This window comes from Cyprinus carpio, chromosome A7 (assembly GCF_018340385.1).
Source record: "Cyprinus carpio isolate SPL01 chromosome A7, ASM1834038v1, whole genome shotgun sequence".
Classification (NCBI taxonomy): Eukaryota; Metazoa; Chordata; class Actinopteri; order Cypriniformes; family Cyprinidae; genus Cyprinus; species Cyprinus carpio.
In genome coordinates this window covers 40,994,071-41,018,815 of record NC_056578.1, presented here as the reverse complement: position 1 = coordinate 41,018,815, position 24,745 = coordinate 40,994,071, and the positions used below count along the sequence as shown (strand labels likewise).

General features: G+C 33.0%; 1 protein-coding gene across 7 annotated transcripts in view; it reads left to right on the top strand.

Annotated features, from left to right (window-relative positions):
• LOC109065430 (signal-induced proliferation-associated protein 1-like) overlaps positions 1–17,040 on the top strand; it is a 54,728-nt gene extending 37,688 nt beyond the window's left edge. For 2 of the 7 annotated variants that reach the window (XR_006160516.1, XR_006160517.1), the window contains 8 exons: positions 415–544; positions 4,311–4,434; positions 9,725–9,823; positions 9,977–10,061; positions 12,471–12,549; positions 12,682–12,883; positions 14,836–14,908; positions 16,493–16,629. Coding sequence is in view for 2 of the 7 variants with exons in the window: in XM_042761196.1 (XP_042617130.1) it covers positions 415–544; positions 4,311–4,434; positions 9,725–9,823; positions 9,977–10,061; positions 12,471–12,549; positions 12,682–12,864 (700 nt within the window). In the remaining 5 variants the exon portion in view is untranslated. Of the gene's footprint in view, positions 1–414; positions 545–4,310; positions 4,435–9,724; positions 9,824–9,976; positions 10,062–12,470; positions 12,550–12,681; positions 12,884–14,835; positions 14,909–16,492 lie in introns of all 7 variants that reach the window. The other 5 variants (XR_006160520.1, XR_006160518.1, XR_006160519.1 and 2 more) reach the window with 5 other exon arrangements.
• Positions 17,041–24,745: the final 7,705 nt, after the last annotated feature.

Genomic DNA, 24,745 nt, shown 5'->3' with positions numbered 1-24,745 from the left:
AGTTTATCATAAATGCTTGTCAGTACTTTCAGCAGTACTTTAACCATATTTCAAAAAGACAATAGACATAAATTTAAATTACAATCCATTTTGTAAATCCATTACAATTAACATGTAGTGTCTGAAAAATCACATGTAATTCGTACTAAAGTATATTCTTTTAAAATATATTTTTTACATAAATACTTTTATTAAGGTATGGTAAAGTGTACTTCGATGGTAACCAAGAATATGCACAACCCCTTTAATTAGAAAGGTTTCATATTTATAAGCACAATAGACAACACAAACATTTTATTTAATTCGAAAGTAAAGTAGTATTTTGGATGTTGTAATATATTATTTATTCAATTTTATCATTTATTTATTCTGTTTAACTAATGTTTCTCCTCTTTGAATGTGTTTGTCTGTCAGGCATGTGTATGATAACGTGGGGCTGAAAGCAAACAGGCACATCTATGAAAACCCTACAGAGCTTTGGGGCGAGACCCCTGACCTCATACTGGCAGTCAAACCCAAAGTGCCTCTGGAGCAAGAGGAACAGGTTTGTCATTCACACGTTCTTCTTTTCATTATCAGACTATATTGTTTTACAGATGATGGGAGAGCGTATTGAATGAACTGATTGTCAGGAGTCGACAACCTCTTCTTCCACACAGGCACATTACTTTACTGATACAAACAAAAGGTTTTTGATTAGATTTTTTCAAATTCAGAATAATTCAATTTGATGCAATTCACAATGAGATTCAATTCGAGTTCAGTTAATGATTTGATTCTGTATTTTTTTTTAAAGTGCATTGATTGGTTATGTAAATGCTTCTCCTAATGTGTATTAGGTAAGGAAAAAACAAATGACTTAAAGGGATAGTTCACCCAAAAATCAAAATTATGTCATTAATGACTCACCCTCATGTCGTTCCAAACCCGTGAGACCTCCGTTCATCTTCGGAACACAGTATAAGATATTTTTAGATTTAGTCTGAGAGCTTTCTGTCCCTCCATTGAGAATGTATAGTACGTATACTGTCCACGCCAGAAAGGTAACAAAAACAGTGACAGGTTTTTGAAGCATCGAAAAACACTACATTTGGTCCAAAAATATTACGACTTTAGACTTCTCTTCTGTTATGAGCATTCACAGCACAATCCGGTTCGCGAACGAATCACTCGAATGTAAACGGATCTTCTTGAACAGTTCACCAAATCGAACTGAATCGCTTTGAAACGGTTCGCGTCAACAATAAGCATTAATCCACAAATACTTAAGCTGTTAAACTTTAACATGGCTGACACTCCCTCTGAGTTCAAATAAACCAATATCCCGGAGTATTTCATTTACTCAAACAACACTGACACCGAGCAGATTTTCGAAACATTGACTCGTTCTCGAGTCAAGAAACCGTTTCTGTTGGACGCGCCGGTTTTGATACTTTGATTCAGACTGACACACAAAAGTTTTATGATTCTGAACTGATATTTATGTGAGCGCGTGGTAAACCGAAGGCTTGAATCAAGGGCAATCATCGCCAATAAGTCATTACTCGAGCACAAAAGAACTGGTGAAAACCGTTTTCGGCAAGGTTTATTGAATCAAACTGTCACGAAAGAACCGGTTTAGAAATGACCCATCACCGATGATTGCAAACCGGTTCTTGACTCGAGAACGAGTCAATGTTTCGTTCGTTATCTGGCTCGGTTCAGACAGTGTATTGATTTTTGGGTGAACTATCCCTTTAAGATTGTTTTTGCATCAAGTAACTTGAAGTAAACACATAAAATCCATGTACATACAGGCTGTGTGCACAAACAGTGCAGTGTATCGATAAAATATTTTTGAGCTGAAAAAAAAACAAAAACATACAATAAAATTACTATAATAAAATTAAATCTAAGTTACTATACTAAAATTACAACTACTAAACTAAAACTACTAAAATTACAACCATTATTCCATATTCCATTTTTTTTTTTTTTTAAGAGAAAAAAGTTTTTAATTATTTCCATTTTCATGTTGTCTTGGTCTGGAAATAGCCATTTAAAATTCCCTATTATTCTGTGAATCGTTGTTTCGGTCAAGAATCAACTTAAAATGCTAAAAATCACATGAAGGATCCCATTTTTATACCAGGGTAATTATAGTTAACAAAAACAAAACAAAAACAAAAACAAAAACAAAAAAACACAAAACCAATAAAAACAAATGAACTGAAATAAAATCAAATATTTAAAAAACTTTTTTTTTTTAAATCTGCTATTTTTTCAGCATTTCTCATTTCATTTCATTTAACTTGAGTACTAAAATAACTAAAACTGAAATAAAAATTAATAAACTAAAACTAAAAAATGATAAAAACTGTATACATATACATACTATATGCATATTTAAGCACATATCAACACAATCAATTTACTTAAGCTTTAACTAAAATTTAAATTGAAACAGAAAATATTCAAATACAAACTAATTCTAAATATTTAGGCACTTAGGGAAGTGTTCCATATTACATTTTAATTTTTATTTATTTTTTAATTTTTTTTATTTCCATGAGATTTCTCAGTCTGGAAATAAACAATTTTTGTGACCATGAGAACACCGCTTTTTACTTGAACAATATTATATATATTGTTTTTAAATACTGAATGATATTTTACCGAATCATGATTCATTCGATTTTTAACATTTTAAATAGATTCTCGACAAAAAACAAATGATTCATGATTCAAAAATCCATGTTCCAGGACTGATGCATATGCATCAGCAGGATTTGTAATCGATACACCAAGAAAAAAAAGTGAATCATTACACGCCTAACTATGAACTATGAACGCCTAACTTAGAAACAATATTAAGGGCATTGACACATCATAGCACAGTGCACTGAAGCACCTGAATCATGGCATGATCTGCTGCTGTTGTGTTCAGTATCTGTCTCCCACACAGAGGGCATCTGATGGATCCGCTTGTGTAACTCTCTGTATTTGGAAAGTGATTGCTGTGTTTCAGAAGGGTTTTAACCTCTCAGATCTGTCTCCCACTCTCTCTCTCTCTCTCTTCTTCCTTTCCGTTCCTCCCACTTCATCCTTTCCCTTCTTCCACTTATAAAATCACTTTCTCTGACGTCCTCTATTTCCTGCATTTTATTTACTCATATTCATCATACTTTGTCCTAATGAGCGCATTGAGTAATAATTATTTGTTGATTTATTTATTAGTTAGTTAGTTGATTAATGTGATGGGTTTTTTTAACTCAGTGTACAACTTTTAATGATACCAAATTTATCAGTAATTATGTATTAATTAAATTAATAAATATACTTTTGGTTTGCATCCATCAAATAAAATTCAAACGAATGAACGAACAAACTAATAAATAAATGTACTCAGTGAGAAAAAAGAGAAAGTATGATAAATGTGACAAGAAAATGTGAGAAATATTTATTTATTTAATTATTTGATTGTTTTGAGTCTTTTTAACTCTGTGTAAAGCTGTATTTTAATGATACCAGATTTAGCATTAATTATGTATAATTTATATATTGTTTTTGGTTTGCATCCATCAAAGAAAATTAAAAACAATAAATAAAGCGTGTAATTATTACTCAGTGTACTCAGTGGGACAAAAGAGAAAGTATTATGAATATGTTGAGAAAACAGAGGAATATTTATTTACTTATTTATTTATTTATTTGACTGACAGACAGACTTATTGAACAATTTATTGATTGATTTGAGTCTTTTGTTTGTAATTTTTTTTCATTTTTTATGCCAAACTTATCATTCATTATATATTATTATTATTTAATATTATATTTATTTTTGGTTTGCATTCATAAAATAAAATTCGAATGAATGAATGAATGAATGAATGAATGAATGAATGAATAATACTCAGTTAGACAAAAGAGAAATTATGACGAAATCCAACAAGAAAATGCAGGAAACATTTTATTGATTGATTGATGCGATTATTTATTTGATTTTTTTTATTGATTTATTGGTTGTTTGAGTCTTGTTTTTAACTCAGTGTAAAGCATTTTTTTAATGATACCAGCCTTATCATTAATTAATCAAATTAAATTCACATACATAGGCCTACATATGTACATACATATATATATATAAATAAGGAATTAATGATAATGATAAAGAGCCTTTAGTTTGTAGCATTTAATTCTCTGTACACTTTATGCATATATATTTGAAATTTAATTTCAAGCAAAATATCTATATTGTTTTATACATTTACCATGATATTGTGGTCATAGCTGCTTTTACTCATTGATGGTTTCATTCGTCCTCTCTCTAGTCTGTCTGTGATCAGGGGCCTGAGGAGAGGCCATCGGTCAGTGATGTGACCATGAGATCCTCCTGCATGGAAAGTGCAGAAAGAAACTCCAGAGCTCTGAGCCTCCATAACTCCATCACTAAGAGTAAGTGATTCTTAATGTTACCACAATAACAGGGTACATTTATTATTTTCAAATGACTGATATAGTTAATGTTATAAGGTCAGACCACTGTTGCTACAGCAGGCTACTATTTGCAGTGGGTCATTAAATAATCCTTCATACAAGTACTTCCACAGTGACTGTGCGGCTTCAAAACATCTAAAGCTTTATTTTAGCTTCATTGGTAATCTATAAGTGCAGTTTCCACAAGTACATGGTATTCCATGGGATCTTTAGATATATTAAACTGTGGGAGGTTTAACTCTGTAATTAATTGAAAAACAGCAGGAGCTCTTACATTTAATCTAAAGTCCGGAATGTGTACAAATCTGAACAGATTTTACAGATCATACACATGGTTACAGAGAAAAACTGGGCATCAACCACGAAGCAACTGAAGATCACACAACTTTCAATTCTTACCCAACCAGGGTTATTATAATTAACTTAAACTAAAACCATAAGAAATGCATTGCATATACATATATATATATATTTTATTTCAGCCTGTTGCTAGTGAAAAAAATTATTTTTTTTATTTAGTTTAACTTGTAATACTAAAATAACAAAAATTGAAGTAAGAATTTATAAAAACAATAATACAAATGACAAAACCAACAAATTACTAAAACTTAATTTTTTTTTTTTTTAATTAAAAATATAAACATTAAAACTAAAAAACTATAGTAGTTTAATGGATCACAAAACTCACGGTTCTGATCATACTATGGTTTTTTAATTCATGGATTGGATCGTTTTTTTTTTTTTTTTTTAAATAATATTTCAATGTAACTTTGCTTTCTATTTTTTACTTAAAGCTAAGTACTTATTTAATCCCACAGCAAAAACTACTATCCTAACTAAGAAAATTCAAACATGATTAAAAGACAAGTGAACAGCCAATAAAAAAATAATAACAAATACAAAATCTACAAGCATAGATAAACACAGAACAGAGTTACCAATAAAATAAGGTCCAACAGTAGTTTTCAGGTAGAGAAATGTAATAATTAAGAGTAAAATAACAGTGCATAGTGTTAACTGTATTAATTGAATATAGATTAATCTTTGTCAAAGATGTCTTTTGTTGTTTGATTAGCAATAATGACAGCAGCAGGTATTTATAGGCTGATGTATGAGTCCAATATAATGATACACATCCATTTCTCTGTCAGCTGTTCACTTAAGACATAACTGACTGTGTTTACCAGAATGATTGTCGAGATGGGTATTTTGTCATAATTTTATGTGTATGTGTCTCTTCAAACGCAAGGAGATGTGAAAGAGGATCCAGTTCGGTGTTCGCACACCATCTGAAACGTGCCTCTCAGCATGTGCACCCTTCATGTGTGTGTGGCTTCATGTGTGCCCAGAAAACAATCCTCTATATAAAAATATTTTTCCCTTCGATTGCGAGTACCGAACTGAGTTCTCTTTCACTTTTTTTTGTGCTGAAATGGTTTAAAATCTCTTGAATGTGTAAACATATACAAAATTTAAAACTTTCACTCTTTTATGGTTAAATTTTGCAACTAATCCTTGGAACACATGTATGCCAAACCATGGGGCCTGTTCTATACGAATCACGGATCAACTACGATCCATTTAACACCTAATAAAAACGAATTCAAAATATATATACTGTATTAATTTCTCAAACACGGTCAGTATGGTCTGTTTGCAACGGGAGTTGAAGGTGAGTGGCATTAGTCAGTTTCAACACATCAAACACTACATTATTCTAAAAACTATATACTAAAATCAGAATATCAAAAAAAGAAAGAAGGGTCAAATAATGCTTCAGCATGTATTACTGTGTAGTGTTATATTGGTTTGTTGATTACTTTAATGATTTATTTAACAAAAAATTGTCATTCTTGCTTGTTTTAACTAAAAACAAATGTAGAAAACATGCCTTGGATATTTTTACGTCCCTTTCAGTGAGAGAAAGATACTTTTTAGATTATATTCTTCATCTGTTACTACTGAGGTTCCTCAAGGCTCCGTCTTGGGCCCTCTTTTATTTATTATCTACCTACAGTATTACCTAAATTTGGTATTAATTTCAGCTGCTATGCAGATGACAACAAGTTATATTTGTCCTCCAAGCCTCTACTCTTCTTTCTTTTTCCCTTTTGGACTGTTTAGATTAAATCAAAGCCTGGTTCTCGTGCAACTTTCTCAATCTAAATACAGATAAAACTGAAGTTCTTCTTGTTGGCACTAAATCCAATTTGGCAAAATCCAACAGTTTCACTTACTATTGATAATTCCATATTTTCCATATTTGTCATCATTTATTTTAAATATCGAAGTATAGATATCATGATATAATGTATTTAATACTAACTTTCTCTGTTAGTATTTTGCCCTGTTCATCACCTCGCCTTCTTTTGTATTCTTTTGTCTTTAGCTACAGGGAGGCTCTGTTCCTCCTCTTCCTCTGGGAGGTTTCATTTTCCCTTACTCCTGCTTTCAGTCTCTTTTGTTTTTACAGTAAATGCTGCCTGTTTAAAAATAAGCTGATCTACAACCAGCTTCCGCTCCATAAGCAAATTTAGCAAGCTTTAAAAGATACGAATCAAGGCCTGAATGGCACTGACATTTTCAAATGAGTGTAAAGCTCAGACAGATGGGGCAAGGCTGGGGCTGGTTGGGATAAGGGTATTAAACAGCCTCAAATCAAGACACTGTCTCTGGGCCATCTGTTATGTGCCTCTGACCTGTGCCTCTACCCCATTATTGTTGAGCAGTTACATCTTCCAGGCCCTTCTTTAAAATACATATGGGTTTGCATGTGTGTAAATACTCAACAAACTCAGACTGTCAGTAGGAACCACCTCTCACTTTGTGCAATTGAGGGCAGAGTTAGAAGTTATTGGCAAAATTATTCAAAAGCCTAACTGCAGTTAAAATGTTATTTTCACATATAAAGTTATTATCAGTTATATGTTATCAGTTATATGTTATTTATAATACATCTTATACCTTATCTTATAATATATATTATAAATATTATAATAATCTTTTGTCATGCAATGATGAAGTACATTTATTTTGATGTGTTAACAAACACAAAAGCATGTAAAGTACTTGATTATAATTTTTACATTAAAAGTTGATATATTTGAAATGTACTAAATTGCAACTTCATCAGTACAAATGGGTAATTACAAATATATTTAAATGCATGACATACAAGTTTCAGTTACACTTTATTTTAATGTATCCTTGTTCCAGTGTAATTATGCATATAAGTACTGAGTAATATTAATTAACTACATGTACTTACTACATGGTTAGTTTTATTAATAGCTACTTGCATATAATTACTCACAAGTAAATATTCATAATAAAACACAAAAATAATAGTAAGTACAGGTAACATATGTAACAAGGACACCTTAAAGGGTTAGTTCACCCAAAAATGAAAATGAGGCTGTGTTTTACTCACTCCAGAGGCATCCTAGGTGTATATGACTTTCTTCTTTCAGATGAATCCAGTCTGAGTTATATTAAAAACTGTCTTTGATCTTTCAAGCTGTTTAATGCTACTCAGCAGGCATTCAAAAAAAAATTAAAAAAAAAGTTAAAAAAAAAAAAAAAATCCATAAAAAAAGTGTATTGCATAGCTCCGGGGGGTGAACAAAGGCCTCCTGTAGCATACTGATGCGTTTTTGTAAGAAAAATATCCATATTAAAAATATAATAATCACTTTAATCTAGCTTGCACCAACAGTTGTACATGGAAGCAGCTCCGGGCTGATGATGGATGGGTGCTTTTATTTCACTTCTTTTGGACTGATGCATGCAACACCTGCTGAGTGGCATTAAACAGCTTGAAAGATCAAAGACAATTTTTAATATAACTCCGGCTGGATTTGTCTAAAAAGAAGGAAGTCATATACACCTAGTATGCCCTCGGGGGTGAGTAAAACACAGCCTAATTTTCATGTTTGGGTGAACTAACCCTTTAATATAAAGTGCTACCCAAGATTCAATAGAAATGACATTAAGGTATTTTAGTTTATCATAAATGCTTGTCAGTACATTCAACATTACTTTAATCATATTTCAAAGACAATAGAAATAATTATGAAATTACATATAAAGGTGTAAGATGTAAGTCCTACTTAGTGGGCGAGAAATCACTCTAAATTTCAGCTTATTGCATTAAATATAAATTTCAACTATAATGCATCCTAAACCAAACATAACAAACATACAAACACATGAAATAAAACATTAATTATAAATTTTTTAAAAAGTATTAACTGATAAATGAACTGTAACATTTTTTATTAATTTTTTAAATCATTTTTAATGCTATATTCGGATTTAAGAACAGACTAAAGGCTTATTTATATTTCTGAGCCTGATTCATGCTGTAAGCTCTGTATAGTTGCACTGGTTAAAGTGTATCTTGTGCCATGCGTCTTTCCAGTGTAACTCATGTTGCATCTACACAGACCACAACAGCTGTGATTGGTCCAATTTGTAACCAGAGACCCTCAAGATGATAAAAAAAATGCATTGGGAATGAATGGAGAAGGTCATAAACCATAAACAAATCTTGTTATCCAAAAATGTCCATAAATTATTTGTTTAAGCATAGAACAACAATTTTAGTCTTGACAGATGAAGAGAGAATTCCACTTAACTCCAAACAGTTGCAAATGTGACTGTCTGCACTAAAAAAAAATAAAAAATAATGAGTCGAAACAGCTGTGGAAGCTGGGGTATATTTGTAGCAATAGCCAAATTTTAGCCAAAAATTATTGATTTTTATTTTATGCCAAAAATCATTAGGATATTAAGTAAAGATGATGTTCCATGAAAATATTTTGTAAATTTCCTACTGTAAATATATTAACTTAATTTTTGATTAGTAATATGCATTGCTAAGAACTTCATTTGGACAACTTTAAAGGCGAAAATCTAAAATTTTTTACACCCTCAGATTCCAGATTTTAAAATAGTTGTATCTCGGCAAAATATTGTCCTAACCATGGAAAGCTTATTTATTCAGCTTTTAGGTGATGTATAAATCTCAATTTCGAAAAATTTACCCTTATGACTGGTTTTATTCACAATTTTGAAAAATCATTCAAAACCATCAGTTGCATCTCTGGGTCAGTGTTGGCTAAAAAATTCTAAACAGTTTCTTCATTGTGTTTTTGACACCAAAAATACTTCTTGTAGATCCCAACAAATAATAAATCCTAAATACTCTCCACAAAGCCCTTTTACAATATATTTTTGTTGATTTTAGTTCTCTCAGAGACCACAGATTCATCTGAAGAAGAGTGGCAGTCGATTTCTGATCTGGCCAGCGCCTGTCGGAACATTCTGGAAGCTTTGTCTCGAGAAGGTGAGAAATGGCATTTTTCAGTGGAAGAAATGTGTTTGAACATGTGAAAGTGTGATTTAGAGTGAGAAAGTTTAGTCTGTTAAGTAAGAATGCTGGTCTGGTTATTTTTCTGTGACATGATGGAATAATAATGTAATTTCCTGCTGGGTTTAGACCGGAAGTCAGGAGATGGATCACAAGCATCCCCAGAAAACCAGCCAGGTCAGACAGAAACCAGGTTTAAAGACATGAAGGACAGGTGAGGATGACTGTGCCATCAACTCTTCGACATTAGATTACACAGTACTCAAAACATGAGGCAAGACGGTTAGCAAATGTTCCTTCACAACTCAAAGAGAACTATAAATCTGACAGCTTTTAAGAACCCCTCAGAAGATGGGGAAAGTAACATTTATTTATTTATTTATTTATTTAAAGGTATTAATACTTTCAGCAGCAAATCAGCATATTAGAATGTTTTTTGAAGGATTATGTGACATTGAAGACTGGAGTAATGATGCTGAAAATTCAGGTTTGACCGCAGCAATCAATTACATTTTACCATATATTCAAATAATTAAATTTTTATACTATTTCACAATATCACAATTTCAAAATAAAAGTTCAAGCCCTCCCTTTGAGTTTGCATGTTTTGATGTCCACATTCTTGTTCAAGAAATCACAGTGGCTGTAGCATTTATATCATAAAAAAATGGCCAAATATTAAAGATTTAGTAAACAGTTGGATTAAATGTTGTTTGGCCAGTAATAAACAAGGACTTGATCACCAGTCCATTGGCGCCCCCTGGAGATATTTGTTATAATACATACTGTTCATAAGATAATTGTTTTTATGTATATTATTTATTTTAACAGTCTTGTTCTATAAAAAGAAAAAAAAGATACTTTATTTGAACAAAATAGTATTGCCTCATTGTTATTATATGTATATTTTATTAAAATCAAAAAAAATGAGTCATATATATAAATCAATAAACAACAACAAAAATAACAACCCTACAAAATACCTAAAAAACAAAAAACCGCAAAACCTGTTTTTAACATGGATAATAATCAGTAATGTTTCTTGAGCCGTAAATCAGCATATTAGAATGATTTCTTAAAGAGCAGGTCATATGGTTTTTTGAAAAATCTATTTTTTGTAGTTTATAATGTAGCTATCCTTAAATGAAAACAATCTGCAGAGTTGTTAATCAAAAAAGTGCATGATAAGTAAAGATATTGTCTCTCAAAAGAGAGAGTCATATTCGCCTTTTTCGACTCTTTTGCCTGTTACCGGTATACGTCACTGGGTAACACATTTGCATAATCCCCGCCTGCCCACAAACGCTTCCACTAGTTAGTGTGTTTACATCATGTTTAAGAAGACGCTCTGTTCAAACGTACCACAGAAATACAATTCGAACCTTTTGTTGTGTGCATGTCATTTTACCAAGGACTGATTCTCTAATCTTGGCTTTTATCTTTATTGGCTTCTAATTTACTTAATCTGGACTAACAAGCTCTCCGAACCACAACCTGTAAGTACGATTGATACGTTATGTGTACATTTTCAACTGAGCGCTCAAAAAGGTTTTTGTGCTAATATGTGTTGTATACCTAGTGCAGCTTTAGGTTTCCAGCTAAAGAACAAAATAACTCTCATAATTCGCTGTGAACTCACTATTTCCTAAGAATGTGTCTACACTAATAAAATTACTACATTTAACAAATAAACAATGTTAAAAAAATAAAGAATTTATAATCATTGTGAAAATGCTGTTTATCGTGCAGTTATAGGGTTAATGTGGGAGAGACGAGCGAGTGTTAGGCTGCTGCGCCTGTGATACAGCTGTTCTGCATTCTGATTAAAAGTTAAGACCAAGCGTCTTTTGTCTGTCGTTCTTCAAACATTACAGTAGACATATTTTGGTTTACAATCTGTATTGTTTCATCAGTTAGTCACTTTAGCACTCGGCTAACGTATCCACCTAGTGTTCACAGTTTAGCAGTTAAACTTTAGCTGTGGGCAAGATTCACTTGCATGAGTGTTTTTGTATTTTATGTCATTATTATAAGAACGGATTGGAGCACTATATTACTGTTTCATGTAAAGGTGCTTTGTCAATGGTAGCGCTGGCTAACTGGATCAAGGACTCCTCTCTGTGCCAATCACAACAGGCTTGTCCAGCTGACCAATCAGAGCAGAGTAGACTTATGGAAGGGAGGGGTTTGCTCCGAACTTGCTTGGAATGAATCGTTTCGAAATCATTGGTAAATGACTGTAATATTAAATGTATATTTTGAGAAAATTACAATGTTTTCTGACCTTAGATGCATTTTAACCTGTTGTAGGCGACTCCAACACAATATTAGCACACTTTAAAATACCATATGACCTGCTCTTTAAGGATCATGTGACACTGAAGACTGGAGTAATGATGCTGAAAATTCAGTTTGGCATCATAGCAATAAATCACATTTTAACGTATATTCAGATAGAAAACAGCTATTTGAAATTCCAATAATATTTCACAACTTTTACTGTATTTCTGACTTCTTTCAAAAACATTAAAGAATCTGAAAGAATCCAAACACTTGACTGGACATCATTTTGTTTTTTGTTTTTGTTTTTTTCGTGTTCTTCTTTGTCTCCCTGCCTTCGCAGTGACTCGCCTGGTCACCTTGAGGAGAAAGTGTCCCAGCTCGAGGCCATGCTGAAGCGACTGCAGGACGACCTCCAAAAGGTACTTTGTCCTCTGTGGGTTTGTCACATCACAGCTCTCTCTGTCGCAGCACTCTTCCCACACTGTAACCCCTTCAAATATCTCCCATTCAATACATCCACCCATCCTTGTCTGTATATCTGCCCTGTCCAGTCCTTGCCCTCTTCGCTACTTCAAAGAGCCACTGCTACTTCACAGAGCCAATCACACAGAGGGACTGTAGAGGTAGGGCGGGACAAGCAAAAGAAACCTGTCTTGTCATTGAGCAGGGTGAACAGAGGAGATGAGAAGATTGCTGGAGGGACAATGGGCAGCCATGCTCACTCTCAACACTAACCCACCAATGGCAGTTAAGGCAAGTAGAGCATGAGATTTTTACTCAGATTTTAATCAGTAACAAATAAACAACAACATGTTTGACATTTCCCACTTGATTAACAACAAAATGATGGAAAAGTATAGTTGAAAGAAATAGTTCACCCAAAAATAAACATTTGCTGAAAAGTTACTGACCCAAGATGGTAGATGAGTTTGTTTCTTCATAGCAAAAGATTTGGAGAAATGTAGCTTTACATAAATTGCTCACCAGTGGATGCTCTGCAGTGAATGGGTGCCGTCAGAATGAGAGCCCAAACAGCTGATAAAAACATCACAAGTAATCCACACCACTCCAGTCCATCAGTTAATGTTTTATGAAGAGAGAAGCTGCATGTTTGTAAAATAAAATCCATACTTAAGACATTTTAAACTGTTGCCTCTAGCTAAAATACTAGTCCTCTATACATAATATTGCTTTCTTCAGCGAACAGCCATCTGGTCTGAATCAGGAGAGAAATCTGCGCCGATCAAGCACCATTTACGAGCTAAAAACACACTCTAAACAAATATATGTGTGGATTTTGATGTGAGAAACAACAGGTGATGGACTTATTCACTGGAGGAAGTGTTATTATGGATTATGGACTCGTATTATAGCTGGAAGCGATGGTTTGAATTTAAAAGGTCTTAATGATGGATGTTAATCAATTGAATCAATTTTAACTGATGGACTGGAGTGGTGTGGTGTGGTGTGGATTACTTGTGGATTATTGTGATGTTTTTATCAGCTGTTTGGACTCTCATTCTGACGGCACCCATTCACTTCATTGGTGAGCAAGCGATGCATTGCTACATTTCTACAAATCTGTTGAAGAAACAAACTCATCTACATCTTGGATGGCCTGAGGGGGAGCACATTTTCAGCAAATTTTCATTTGAAAGTGAACTATTCCTTGAAGGATGTGAAGGAGGTGATGTTAGTTAGTGAATGCATTAACTAACATTAACTAATGGGACCTCATTGTAAAGTGTCTTCATTAACAGGGATTTGTTCATTTAGATTAATGACTCAACCTTCAATTTCTTGGTTTGGAAAAGCCCAGTTTTAAAACACAATGTTAAGTTAGAATATGTTGTACTAATAATAATAAAAATAATTATAACACTTTATTTTAGTGTCCTTGTTACACATTACATGTTCTTACTGTAGTAATCACAGTAAATTATGTACAATTACATGCAACTAACCTCAAATCAAACCCTAATCCTAACCCTTCCCGTCTTGTTAATTAATATTGCTCAGTACTTAAATATATAATTACACCGTAACAAGGACACCTTAAAACAAAGTGTGACCTAATGGGAACGGAAAACATAATCTTATATTTTTCTCTCGCTATTTCCTACTATTTAACAGCAACACAAAACGGGCAAAATGGAATCTAATAAAAATCAAATTATTTAAACTAGAGCATTATCTATTCATTATTTAATATGAGTTATTATTACTATTAATGGATTTGAAATAAGACAGCATTTTTGTCAGTTTAATTTTGCAATAAAGCCTAACTTGTGTTGAACCTGGGAACATTCCTTTAAATGATGAATTACCCAGACACAAAGAACATTTCACACACTTTTCAAAATGATTTTCCTGCTTATGGGAGATACATTTCTTTTGAGTGTTTTAGTTTTGTAGTTATTGCTCATTTGCTACAATGAATGTTAGGAAATGGAGAGATTTGAGGTTAATTGTAATTGGTTGGAAACAGCACACAGAGTAGGCGTGTCTTAGTATACACACACACACACACACACACATAATAGAATTACTGCAGACCATTAACATCGACCTACAACTGTATGACTGAAGTGCATGTACACTTATATTATATTATATCATTGCTTTAAGGTCTCTGAGTCAGGATGAATATTATAGCTGATCCAAGGTCTCAGTTCTTCTTTGTTTGATCCCATTATCCACATAAGGTCAGGAAGGGAAAGCGAGGGTGAGCATGGTTGACTGCATAATGTCCCACAGTTTTCCAGCACACTCATCTAGGTAAACCAAAGCTTACTGAAGCTCGGTCACCTTGAGTGTGGCCTTATGAACACTATAATACATGCACAGATAACAGTCTACTGTGAATTGCTACCATGTTTAGAGGCATCATTGCTCTTTCAGTGTTTTTAGGCATTCAACTCATTCAGGATGCATGAACATTATGAAAAATGCATGTATTTTTCTTTCCAAGAATGTCCAGAGCTTAATGAATGCTTCATATGACTGATGCAGCATGTCTGGTGCCACTTTGGGCTTTTTTTGTTTGTTTGTTTGTATGTTTGTTTGTTTGTTTGTTTTGCTGAAATCTAGAACTAATTTGCATGCAGGTCCTGATTTACTAAGATAATAAAAGCTACTAATTTGCTTGTTTGGTCTAAAATATACAGAAATTCATTCAACATGTCTACTGTGGAAAAATAAGTACATCCCTCAGTTTTGTAGCTAGTCTTGCATGCATTTGGCAGAAATAACCTGTTGACATTTGTATAATTTTCTGTCCGTCCTTCATGCATAATTCATTTATGCACATTTTTTTAAGATTACTAAATTATTACTTTTATTATTAAGAATGAATTCAACTGATCAAAAGTGCAATTTTTTAGGGTTTATGAACAAATCAGAACAATATAATTAGATTCATATAAAGTGTGCATGTCCTGTTTAGTGATTTTCTACTACTTTTCAGTTATTATTTGTTGGATTTGATTGTAGTTTAAGGCACTTAATAAATATAGGGGTGTACTAACTTTTTCCACACAAGAAATGGACGTATAAGCTGTCCAATTAATTAATAAATATACATTTCAAGTGAAATGTGTTTATTTTTTTGCTTTTTAATGTATTGCCATTGGTGAAGTGCCAATCAAATATATAAAAAAGTTTGGGGTCAGTATATATATATATATATATAAAGAGATTATTATTTTTGTTCAGCAATCATGCATTAAATTGATCAAAAGTAAAAGTTTTTGCACTTTCTATTTCTAAAAACAGTATCATGGTTTTCTTTGAAAATATTAAGCAGCAAAAACTGTTTTCAACACTGATAATAATCAGAAATGTTTCTTGAGCAGCTAATCAGCATATCAGAATGATTTCTGAAGATCACATGACACTGAAGACTGGAGTAATGATGCTGAAAATACAGCTATAAATTGTATTTTACTATATTAACATGGAAAACATTTATTTTAAATTGTAATAATATTTCACAATTTTACTGTTTTTACTGCCTTTTTTGATCAAATAAATGCAGCTTTGGGGAACAGAAGAGACTTCACGGCACTGTGTATACATGCAAACCTCTAGTAAATCAGGGCCTCAGTGTAAGAATCAGTTTTTTGTTCATCTAAGGATCTGAGGATCAATGCTTGCATTGCATGTAATAGTGTGGCATATTTTGTTGTGTGTGCAAATCAAGCAAGCCATCCTTTGCCCAGCTTCAGCCATCGGCTTCATCTGTGTTTCATTCCTTTAACATATTCAGGCTTAGGAAACCCTCATGTGGCGTGGATGTGTCCTACCTATACAGAGTGAGAACGCTCGAACCTGAAAGTGATTATGTTTGCATGCCTCCCACAGGAGAAAGAGGACAAGGCAATGCTGCAAGCAGAGGTGCAAAGTCTCAGGCAGAACAACCAGCGGTTGCAGGAAGAGTCCCAGAGCACCGTGTCACGGCTGATTAAGGTCACCGAACTGCTCTGCAACGTCAACAAACCCTGTTAGCATCGAAGGCCAAACCATGGCAGCAAGAAAGATCAGAAGACACATGAAAAGGCCAATGAAAATGTTAGCAAATCCCTAAAAATGTCTCTTAAGTGACACGAACATTGACAAGCATACTAGAAAAATGCACGAAAACAAACTGCTCAGTTAAGTACATTCTTACTCAAATGAATCATACTATTATAATCATCTCTGTTGCACCCTAAAAGGTTTTCAGGGCTAGATTTAACATAGTCCCAACACTGTGACAGCTTGTTAACAACGACAGCCTGTGGTGCAAGATCCGATCTCGTAGGAAACTCTTAATCAAAATGTTGTTCAAAAACATCGGACTGTCCAAAAGTTATTAATTGCAACCCTCAAGACTGGAAAACATTTAGTAACAATAAATGTTCAAAATCATATTATCTTTAAGTATTTTTCATCCGATTCCTAAATAGTGACATACATGGTCACAAGCAAACGATCGAGTCCAGATACCGAGCGATACATTCTAGTTAGAGACCTTATTTGTGTTGAAATAGGTGGCTTCAGACTATGTACTTCAGTGTATATACTAGAGGAAAGTTATTAACTTGTCAGTGTAATTGTAACCCTCTATTAAACATCACAGTATCAGAAATAGGCAGAGCCCACTCAAAACTTTTTCTCTGCTGGCAGTGAGTTAAAGGCTTCTTGCTCCTCTCTAGAGAGAGAATGCAAACGTTACAACACCAAGAGCGAAAATCATAAAATGTGTGCATTTTGGTAAACTTGTTCTTGTTTTTGTTTGTGACTACCCTTGTGAAAAAGAAGTGCGCTTGATTGTATTGAATGTGCACTTTTAGTGTACTTCAATAAAAAAACGTTACTTGCAGATAATATAATAATGAAATAAAAGGTACTGTACGAGACACTTTCATGACTATATTTCTTAATACACTTAAGTACACTTTTAAAAAGTTATAATAATGTCAATTTAAGTTTTAATTTAAAGTACATTTTAAATAACATTTAATAATTTTGTCGTACTTTAAAGAAGTACACTTATTTTGATGTGTTTATTAATATACTAAAGCACATGCATAGCACTTGGTTATAATTTTAACCATAGTGTGTTATTTAAATGTAGTAAATTACAAATGTGTAATTAAAAAATATAATTTTCTTTAGAAATTACATAATATTTTAGTTAATCATAAATGCTTGTCAGTACATATCAACAGTACTTTAACCATATATAAAAGACAATAGAATGAAGTTAGAAATCCTACTTAAGTGGGTCAAAAAGGCACTCTAAAGTGCTTTTTGCCTTTTGTTTTATAAATTAATAGCAATTGCATTAATGATAATGTAAATTTAAACTATAATAATTATAAACTTTTCATTTAATTGCAATTAATAATTTAATTAACATACAGTTAACTGTCTGAAAACAATACACACTTAAGTTTGTACTTTTTAAGTGTAGAATTTCTGTAATAATACATTTATATATATATATATATATATATATATATATACAATACATTCATATATATATAAAGGGTATACATACATACATTATAAAAGGGTACATCTTTTTCACAAGGGTACAAAATGCGAGACCAGGCGAAATGATTTTCTGTGGTAATCGACTTGTACCTGGAATGTTTCTTGTTTTAGCACTGAAAATGTGAGGTTAAAATTCATTCTTGCTTTAAGTAACCACTTGAATTCATAATTCAGGCATCAGAATTTAGCACTGGAATAATTCACAGGACTTGTTTTGTATATTTTATGATTATGACACATACCAGAGGGGGATAAAAAGCTAATTTCATGCCTTTTCACAGTTGTAGAACTGTCCATTTGGAAATAAGTAATGGGACAATATGTATGCCGTGATTTTTGAAATGTCTTTCTTTCTTTCTTTTCTTTCTTACTTTTTTTTTTTTTTGTATGAAGCCTTATGCCTGATCCCGCTGAATCTGAACAGCTCTTGATTTGAGAAGAAAACAATTCTTAGTGTTTAGTTACTGAGGAAAGCATGACTTAAAATAGCGCATTTCTATTTATAAAGATTGCAGCCAATTTGATTCAAGTGTTCTCACAAAGATTTAAGAGACAAGCCAGACCAGTCCTACTTTGTTCTCACACAAATTTCCTAGAGTGCTTTATGTTGAACTGTGAGACAGCACATATTTATAAAACTGCTATTTTGTGTCTTTTATTTTCCTAATTGCACCCAGATATCACTCTTTACCTCACCTAAAGGTGCATTGCTAATGTGACGAGAAGAAGAGCAAAATGTCTGGACTTTTGCCTGCACACACACTCACGAAACATGCCGGACTTAAACGAAATGCACAGCACCACCGCAAAGGGAAACAAAATGTTAAATAACCATCCTTCAGCATTACTGTGCATCATACATGTCTTCTCCCCTTCAACTGCTTTTATTTTAGAGTCACTGTGATAACCTGGTACCAGCAGATTCTGATGTATTACGATGAAATCTATATCTTTATTCCTCTCTGTGAAGAAGTGTAGAGCCAAAATAAGTGTTATTTCCATCTGATGTGTGTAATACTGAGTTTGCTGATTAGTTGTTGCCATTAGTGGAGAACTTGTTGAGTTTGAAGAATGCAAACAGACAGGAAGTTCTCTGATGCAATCGGTAATGCATTTTGTGGGATTTACTTATAGCTAAAGAGCAGTGTAAAAGAACTACTTCCTGTTTATCTGTGTGCGACATAGTCTTTTAGATCGTAGGAGGCTGTGAAAGCACGAGAGTGCGATGAGCAATTTCTAAGCCACCTTCTGTATCTGTGTATGTATTTATAAAAATGTAATAACTTATTAATCTTAAAAAAAAATGTGGATGTTATTGCTAGATATGTATATTTGAATCGGAAGGGATGCAAATTTGTGAGCCAATGAATGTTTTTTTTTAATGTTATTTTAAATTGTAAGAATAATAAGGCATGACATGATAGCAGGTGGTCATATTTTGTTGTACTGAAATAATATCAATCTTTAAGACATTTTCCTTTGTTGGAAAACTCACTGGAAAGGAACTCAGTCGTGGCTGCTTGGAAATTATGCGTGACATTCCATCTTTTCATGTTCTTAACAGTTTTATCATTTGTTTTTTATTGTCAAACCTGTATTGTGAATTTACCTTTTGGTCGATACTGAAATGTTAACTCTTGACTGCTGTGGTGACCCAAGTGATTTTCTAGTTAAAAAATAACTTTGGTTGTTATTTATGGATTGGATCCGGCCACTTCATCAGCAAATCCTTTCTGAAAAAAGAACAACGACAAAAAAATGAATGCATTTAGACTAAATTACTTTCAAACACATCTGTGATTAAATGTATTTTAAAGGGGCAGGTTTGTAAATGTCAAACTAATCCCTGTCTTTTTTATGGTATGGTGTTTTATGAAGCCATAAATGTTTTTCACCATATGGTAATGCTTTACTGTTTGATTCATGTTACAGTTCAGTTTTACTGTTGTTTACAAGATGTTGGTCCTTTTGTTTTAAAAGTGATGCTTGTATTATGCATTGTAGCATCTGTAAGATCTTTTAAAGTACGTCCTGCTTTCACTGGAACAAAGCCAGAGTCAAGCCTAGCAAACCATGCAGATGAACTTGGAAAAACACGAGTGGGTTGTTGTAGTGCCAAATTTTGTGTCATTCCACTACAGCTGTGGTATTTGCAGACTGTACATTTAAAAGCTTCTTACAGACAATCCAAACTACACCTAAGAATGTGCATTTTTTCATTTTGTTAGCGATCATTCTTAGATGTGTTGCTCTTTTTTATGTCATGTTGCTAGCCATGTCATGCCCGAGGACAGATTTACAAATTAAGCTTAGTCCCTGTTAGTAGTTACTATTATGTCAATGACTGTTCTAAATTGCCAAATCTGCCAATAAATAGCATTGTATCTACCAATCCCATAAATGATCAGCTCCCAGAACAGAATCACTAGTTAGCAGGCACTTTTATAAATAAGTATTATCACATAAATCAAAAAATGTAGGTGTATGGCAAAACCACAAATCCACACACTATGCACACTGGGCTGTGATATCCGGATTGGACCGACAGGAATAAGCCGTCCGGTCAAAACACACAAAGAAATGGTATGGTGAATCACTGGAGCTGTACTTGTTTCTTTTAACTAATAGGGATTGATCATGTAATGTATCTGTGAAACTGAGGGATCCTGGCAATAAAAACTGAACTTGTTTCTGTATGAGCTGGTGTCAGAAATTTGTCATTTATAGTACTTTGATTGAATTCATACAACATTTACTATACTTTTTTTACACACTGAAATATGAAACTTTAACCATGAAGAACTTGACATGGACGAGAGAAGAGCGCTGTTATCATCTATGTATGTATAGATGATAATGTATTATATAACAGGGTCTGAGCAGGGTGCGGAATTGTTTTGAAAAGTTTTGTTTGTCACAAGGCAGTATTCACGCACATCTTAACTAAAGCATGGGTGAAAGTACACATCGATATGTATAAATAATATTAATAAATATTACATTTAACTAAATTAGTTTAATTCAATTAAAACTGTAGCAATTAAATGTGCAGAATGCACAAAAATATCGCTCATTTCCATTTTTAATTTCCATTTATTTTATTGCTAATTCTGTTTATTTACTTATTTCTCATTTGTATCCATTTCCAATAGCACGTAACACTTGATAAGTTCAAAAAAAATTTAATTACTCGAAAACAGCTAAATTCACATTCACATGAAAATGGATGTTAAATACATTTTTTTTTTTTTTTTGTAAAGTCATAATTTTGCTGCTTTGATCTGTTTGTTGTTTGCAATGGTTAGGTCTATTATTTTTCATATTATTATATTAGACAAAATAAAAAAATTATTATTTTAATAAAAGAAACAAAATAAAAAACACTAATTTTAATAATAATCAATAGCAATTGTTATGAAGAAGTATTATCCCTGTTTTTAATTCATAAAAAAGTGAGATTTCAGTAATCTTTTGACCACTGAACTAGGAAATGTCCATTTCAGAAATCTGATCATCTTGCATTACAGTGTTATGGACGTAGAACTCAAGCATTGCAGTTTCCTAAATATAGCTCTTCTAATTTCAAGGGCAGTGTTTTGATGATAAAGTGAGTGTATTTTTTTTTTTCCATATCTCCATGTGAACTGAATGTCAACTTAACAAGCCTGCCTTGAGACCGACTTGAGTGTACTTCACTGTGTCATTCACTGTGGATGTACGGGATAAGATCCACTCTCACTTCACGCAAACAACAGCTCAAGCTGGAGGCAGCACCCACAGAGCACTAAAAGACAGAGGAGGAAAGAGGGATAGACATCCTTGCTATAGTCCCAGGGTTGTCTTCACTAACACCAGTGAACTCCCACCAGAGCAGCCCAGAGCCCAGTCTGAACCCTGCAGCGAGGCCCTTCCACTGTCCGCCATCCTTGAGTTTCCTGAGCTTCCTGTCACGCCATGGAGTTCATCCCCAGATGTCCTGCGCTTCCTGTCTCTCCTAGGTTACCTGTTTTTGGGGGACATCATGCTAAGTTTAAAGTATAGAAGTAGAAGCATGATTGACCTGATTTTGTAAAGCCTGTACATTTGTGTCTGGGCCATTGTTGCAGTTAATGTAATTAGTAAATCTCAACTGGTCATCAAATGCTATGACCAGTTTCCTTGTGGTCCTGAGGTGCATTTCCCATTCAACTATGCTGCTTAACCATCATGGTATGATGCATCATTTATAGAAAGAAATTAACTAGCTAGTCACGACTGTTTCCCAAACATGGTCGCATCTCCATTGTGTGAACCACGCTGGTTTTATAAATCGGACGGTCATTAATGACTTCACTCGCAGCTGCTAATTCATCAATTATAGATCTTTGAGACTATTCATTAATCATAATTTGAGGTTTGATTCATCCCGGGAGATGGTAGACAACCAAAATGAGTAATACCGCCGCGCGTACCGCCGCCGCAGGGCCGCGGCGTTAACTTCAAGTCAGTCAAGTGTTAAAATCCTTCGCGAAACTACCACCAGGTGGCGCAAAGGGACGGATTGCGAACTAAATGAAATTGTAAAATGAGATAAAAGGAGTAGGTAAAACAACAATAACATTATGATATAACATTGTACCATCTTTAAAAAAACCATTAAAAAATGTACAGTGAGTTAATTTCAAAATGTAGGATAGTCTTAGGCTACAGTCTACTCATCAAAAATTAAAAGAAGACCTTTACACAAAGGATCTTATGCTTGCTATTGTTATTAAACAGTCATTAAATATAAGGCCTATATATACGGATAAAAAGCTAAATGTTTTCATTTCGGTTCATTCTTGGTTTAAAAAAAAAAAATCCTTCAGGTTCCATTTGCAGATAGAAATGAGAACGGTCCAGCATTTAGCAATAATTATGATTCATTCTGTTATTATTCTTGATTTTTCAAACTGCTAACACTTTGCATTTTTGAATTATGCCTTTACTGTGTGACCAAAAATTTTGTATTTTCTGTTTCAGCTGTTTGATCGCGCTGGTGCCTCGCGCACATTCATTGGAAACAGTAGCCGTTCACCGTGCCCATTCGGCGCGAGCAGCGGTCCACTTTGGCATATTTTTGTTAATTATGATTATTAATTTTTTCCCCAGTCATACTGAAACAAGCGTGAACTACAAAGCCTATTTTTCCTAATGAATAATAGTTAAACTTGAAATAGGCAACATCACGAATATGGAAACGTTTGGATTTCTCCCGAATGAGAGCGCCAACCTTACCTTATGGTTCGCTTTATATTATTATTCATTTTTTTTTTTTTTTTTTTTTTATAGCTAAGCCTATATTATTATATACTGCAATTTTATTTATCCATTAGAATTATATATTTGTAATTATTGTTCTGTTCTGATAAATTTGTTAAATTTAAAGGATTTGTTGTTAAGTGAAGAGAACTAAAAATATCCTGTTGGCACATTATAACATTATTAGGCCAGCCGTTATTATTTCTGAATGTAATAAAATGCAACTTATACATGACTTATATATTCTTATATATATACTTATATATTTTTTCCTCTCACAAACTTAATTTATTTTTTAGCCTGTTTTAAAAAAAAAATAAATAAAAATAAATAAAATAACATGCAGCAAACGAAAATAGGTGATTAATCGGTTAAAATTTGTTACTGTGGGGTAATTATAATTATTATATACTTAGGAACAGAGTCTGGGCCTAATCTAGGCTATCCAGGGTTTTTTTTTATTTTTTTTTTAATTTTCATTGCATCTGAAAATGACTTTGTGCAGCACATTCACGCTCAACCTGCCTCGCGCGTTGCTCAGCTCTGGACGATTTAAAAATGTTTGATATAAAGGTTGCTGTCCCATTTTATACAGGAATTGTTCATTTAAAAAAAAAAAAATCGAATTATATTGTTAGTTCTAATTATATTGTTAACACAAGTTAATTTAGGCTATTTAACCATGCACTGTGACATTTTACCCTTTTTAACTTATAAACTCCTTGAGATTTTAAAGTCAGTTTAATAGTATTGAAGTTCTAGTTTTTTTAAAAAAGGTTTTAAATGCTTAAATTATTTCTATGAATTAATAATATGTTATCAGGTTTTAATTGCTTAAATTATTTCTATGAATTAATAATATGTTATCATGTTTATTCTTGTAGAAAATAAGTGTTTATTCTTTAAGAAAATAAGGGAAAAAAATAAGGACGATCCAAATATTATTCATATTTGTTTTGCTTCACCTATTTATGTAAGCTACAATTATTCTAAAAAAAAACAAACAAAAAAACAAAAAACAAAAAAAAAACATAATGTAATTAAAAGTGCCATCGGCCTGAGTAAATTTGACCATTATAGAATTGTGACTTTAAAGGTTAGTGATTTAGGAGGTGAAAATACTGTGAAATTACAAATGTTATGAGATTTTAAAGCATAACAACTGAAGGGCTATGAAACGTTAGCCCAGTGGTTCTCAACCTTTTTTTTCCAACGGGCCGCACTATGGTGCAAGTGCAAGTCTCGCGGCCGCACGCATATCATTTACATATTACGTTATCAATACAAACCAACCTG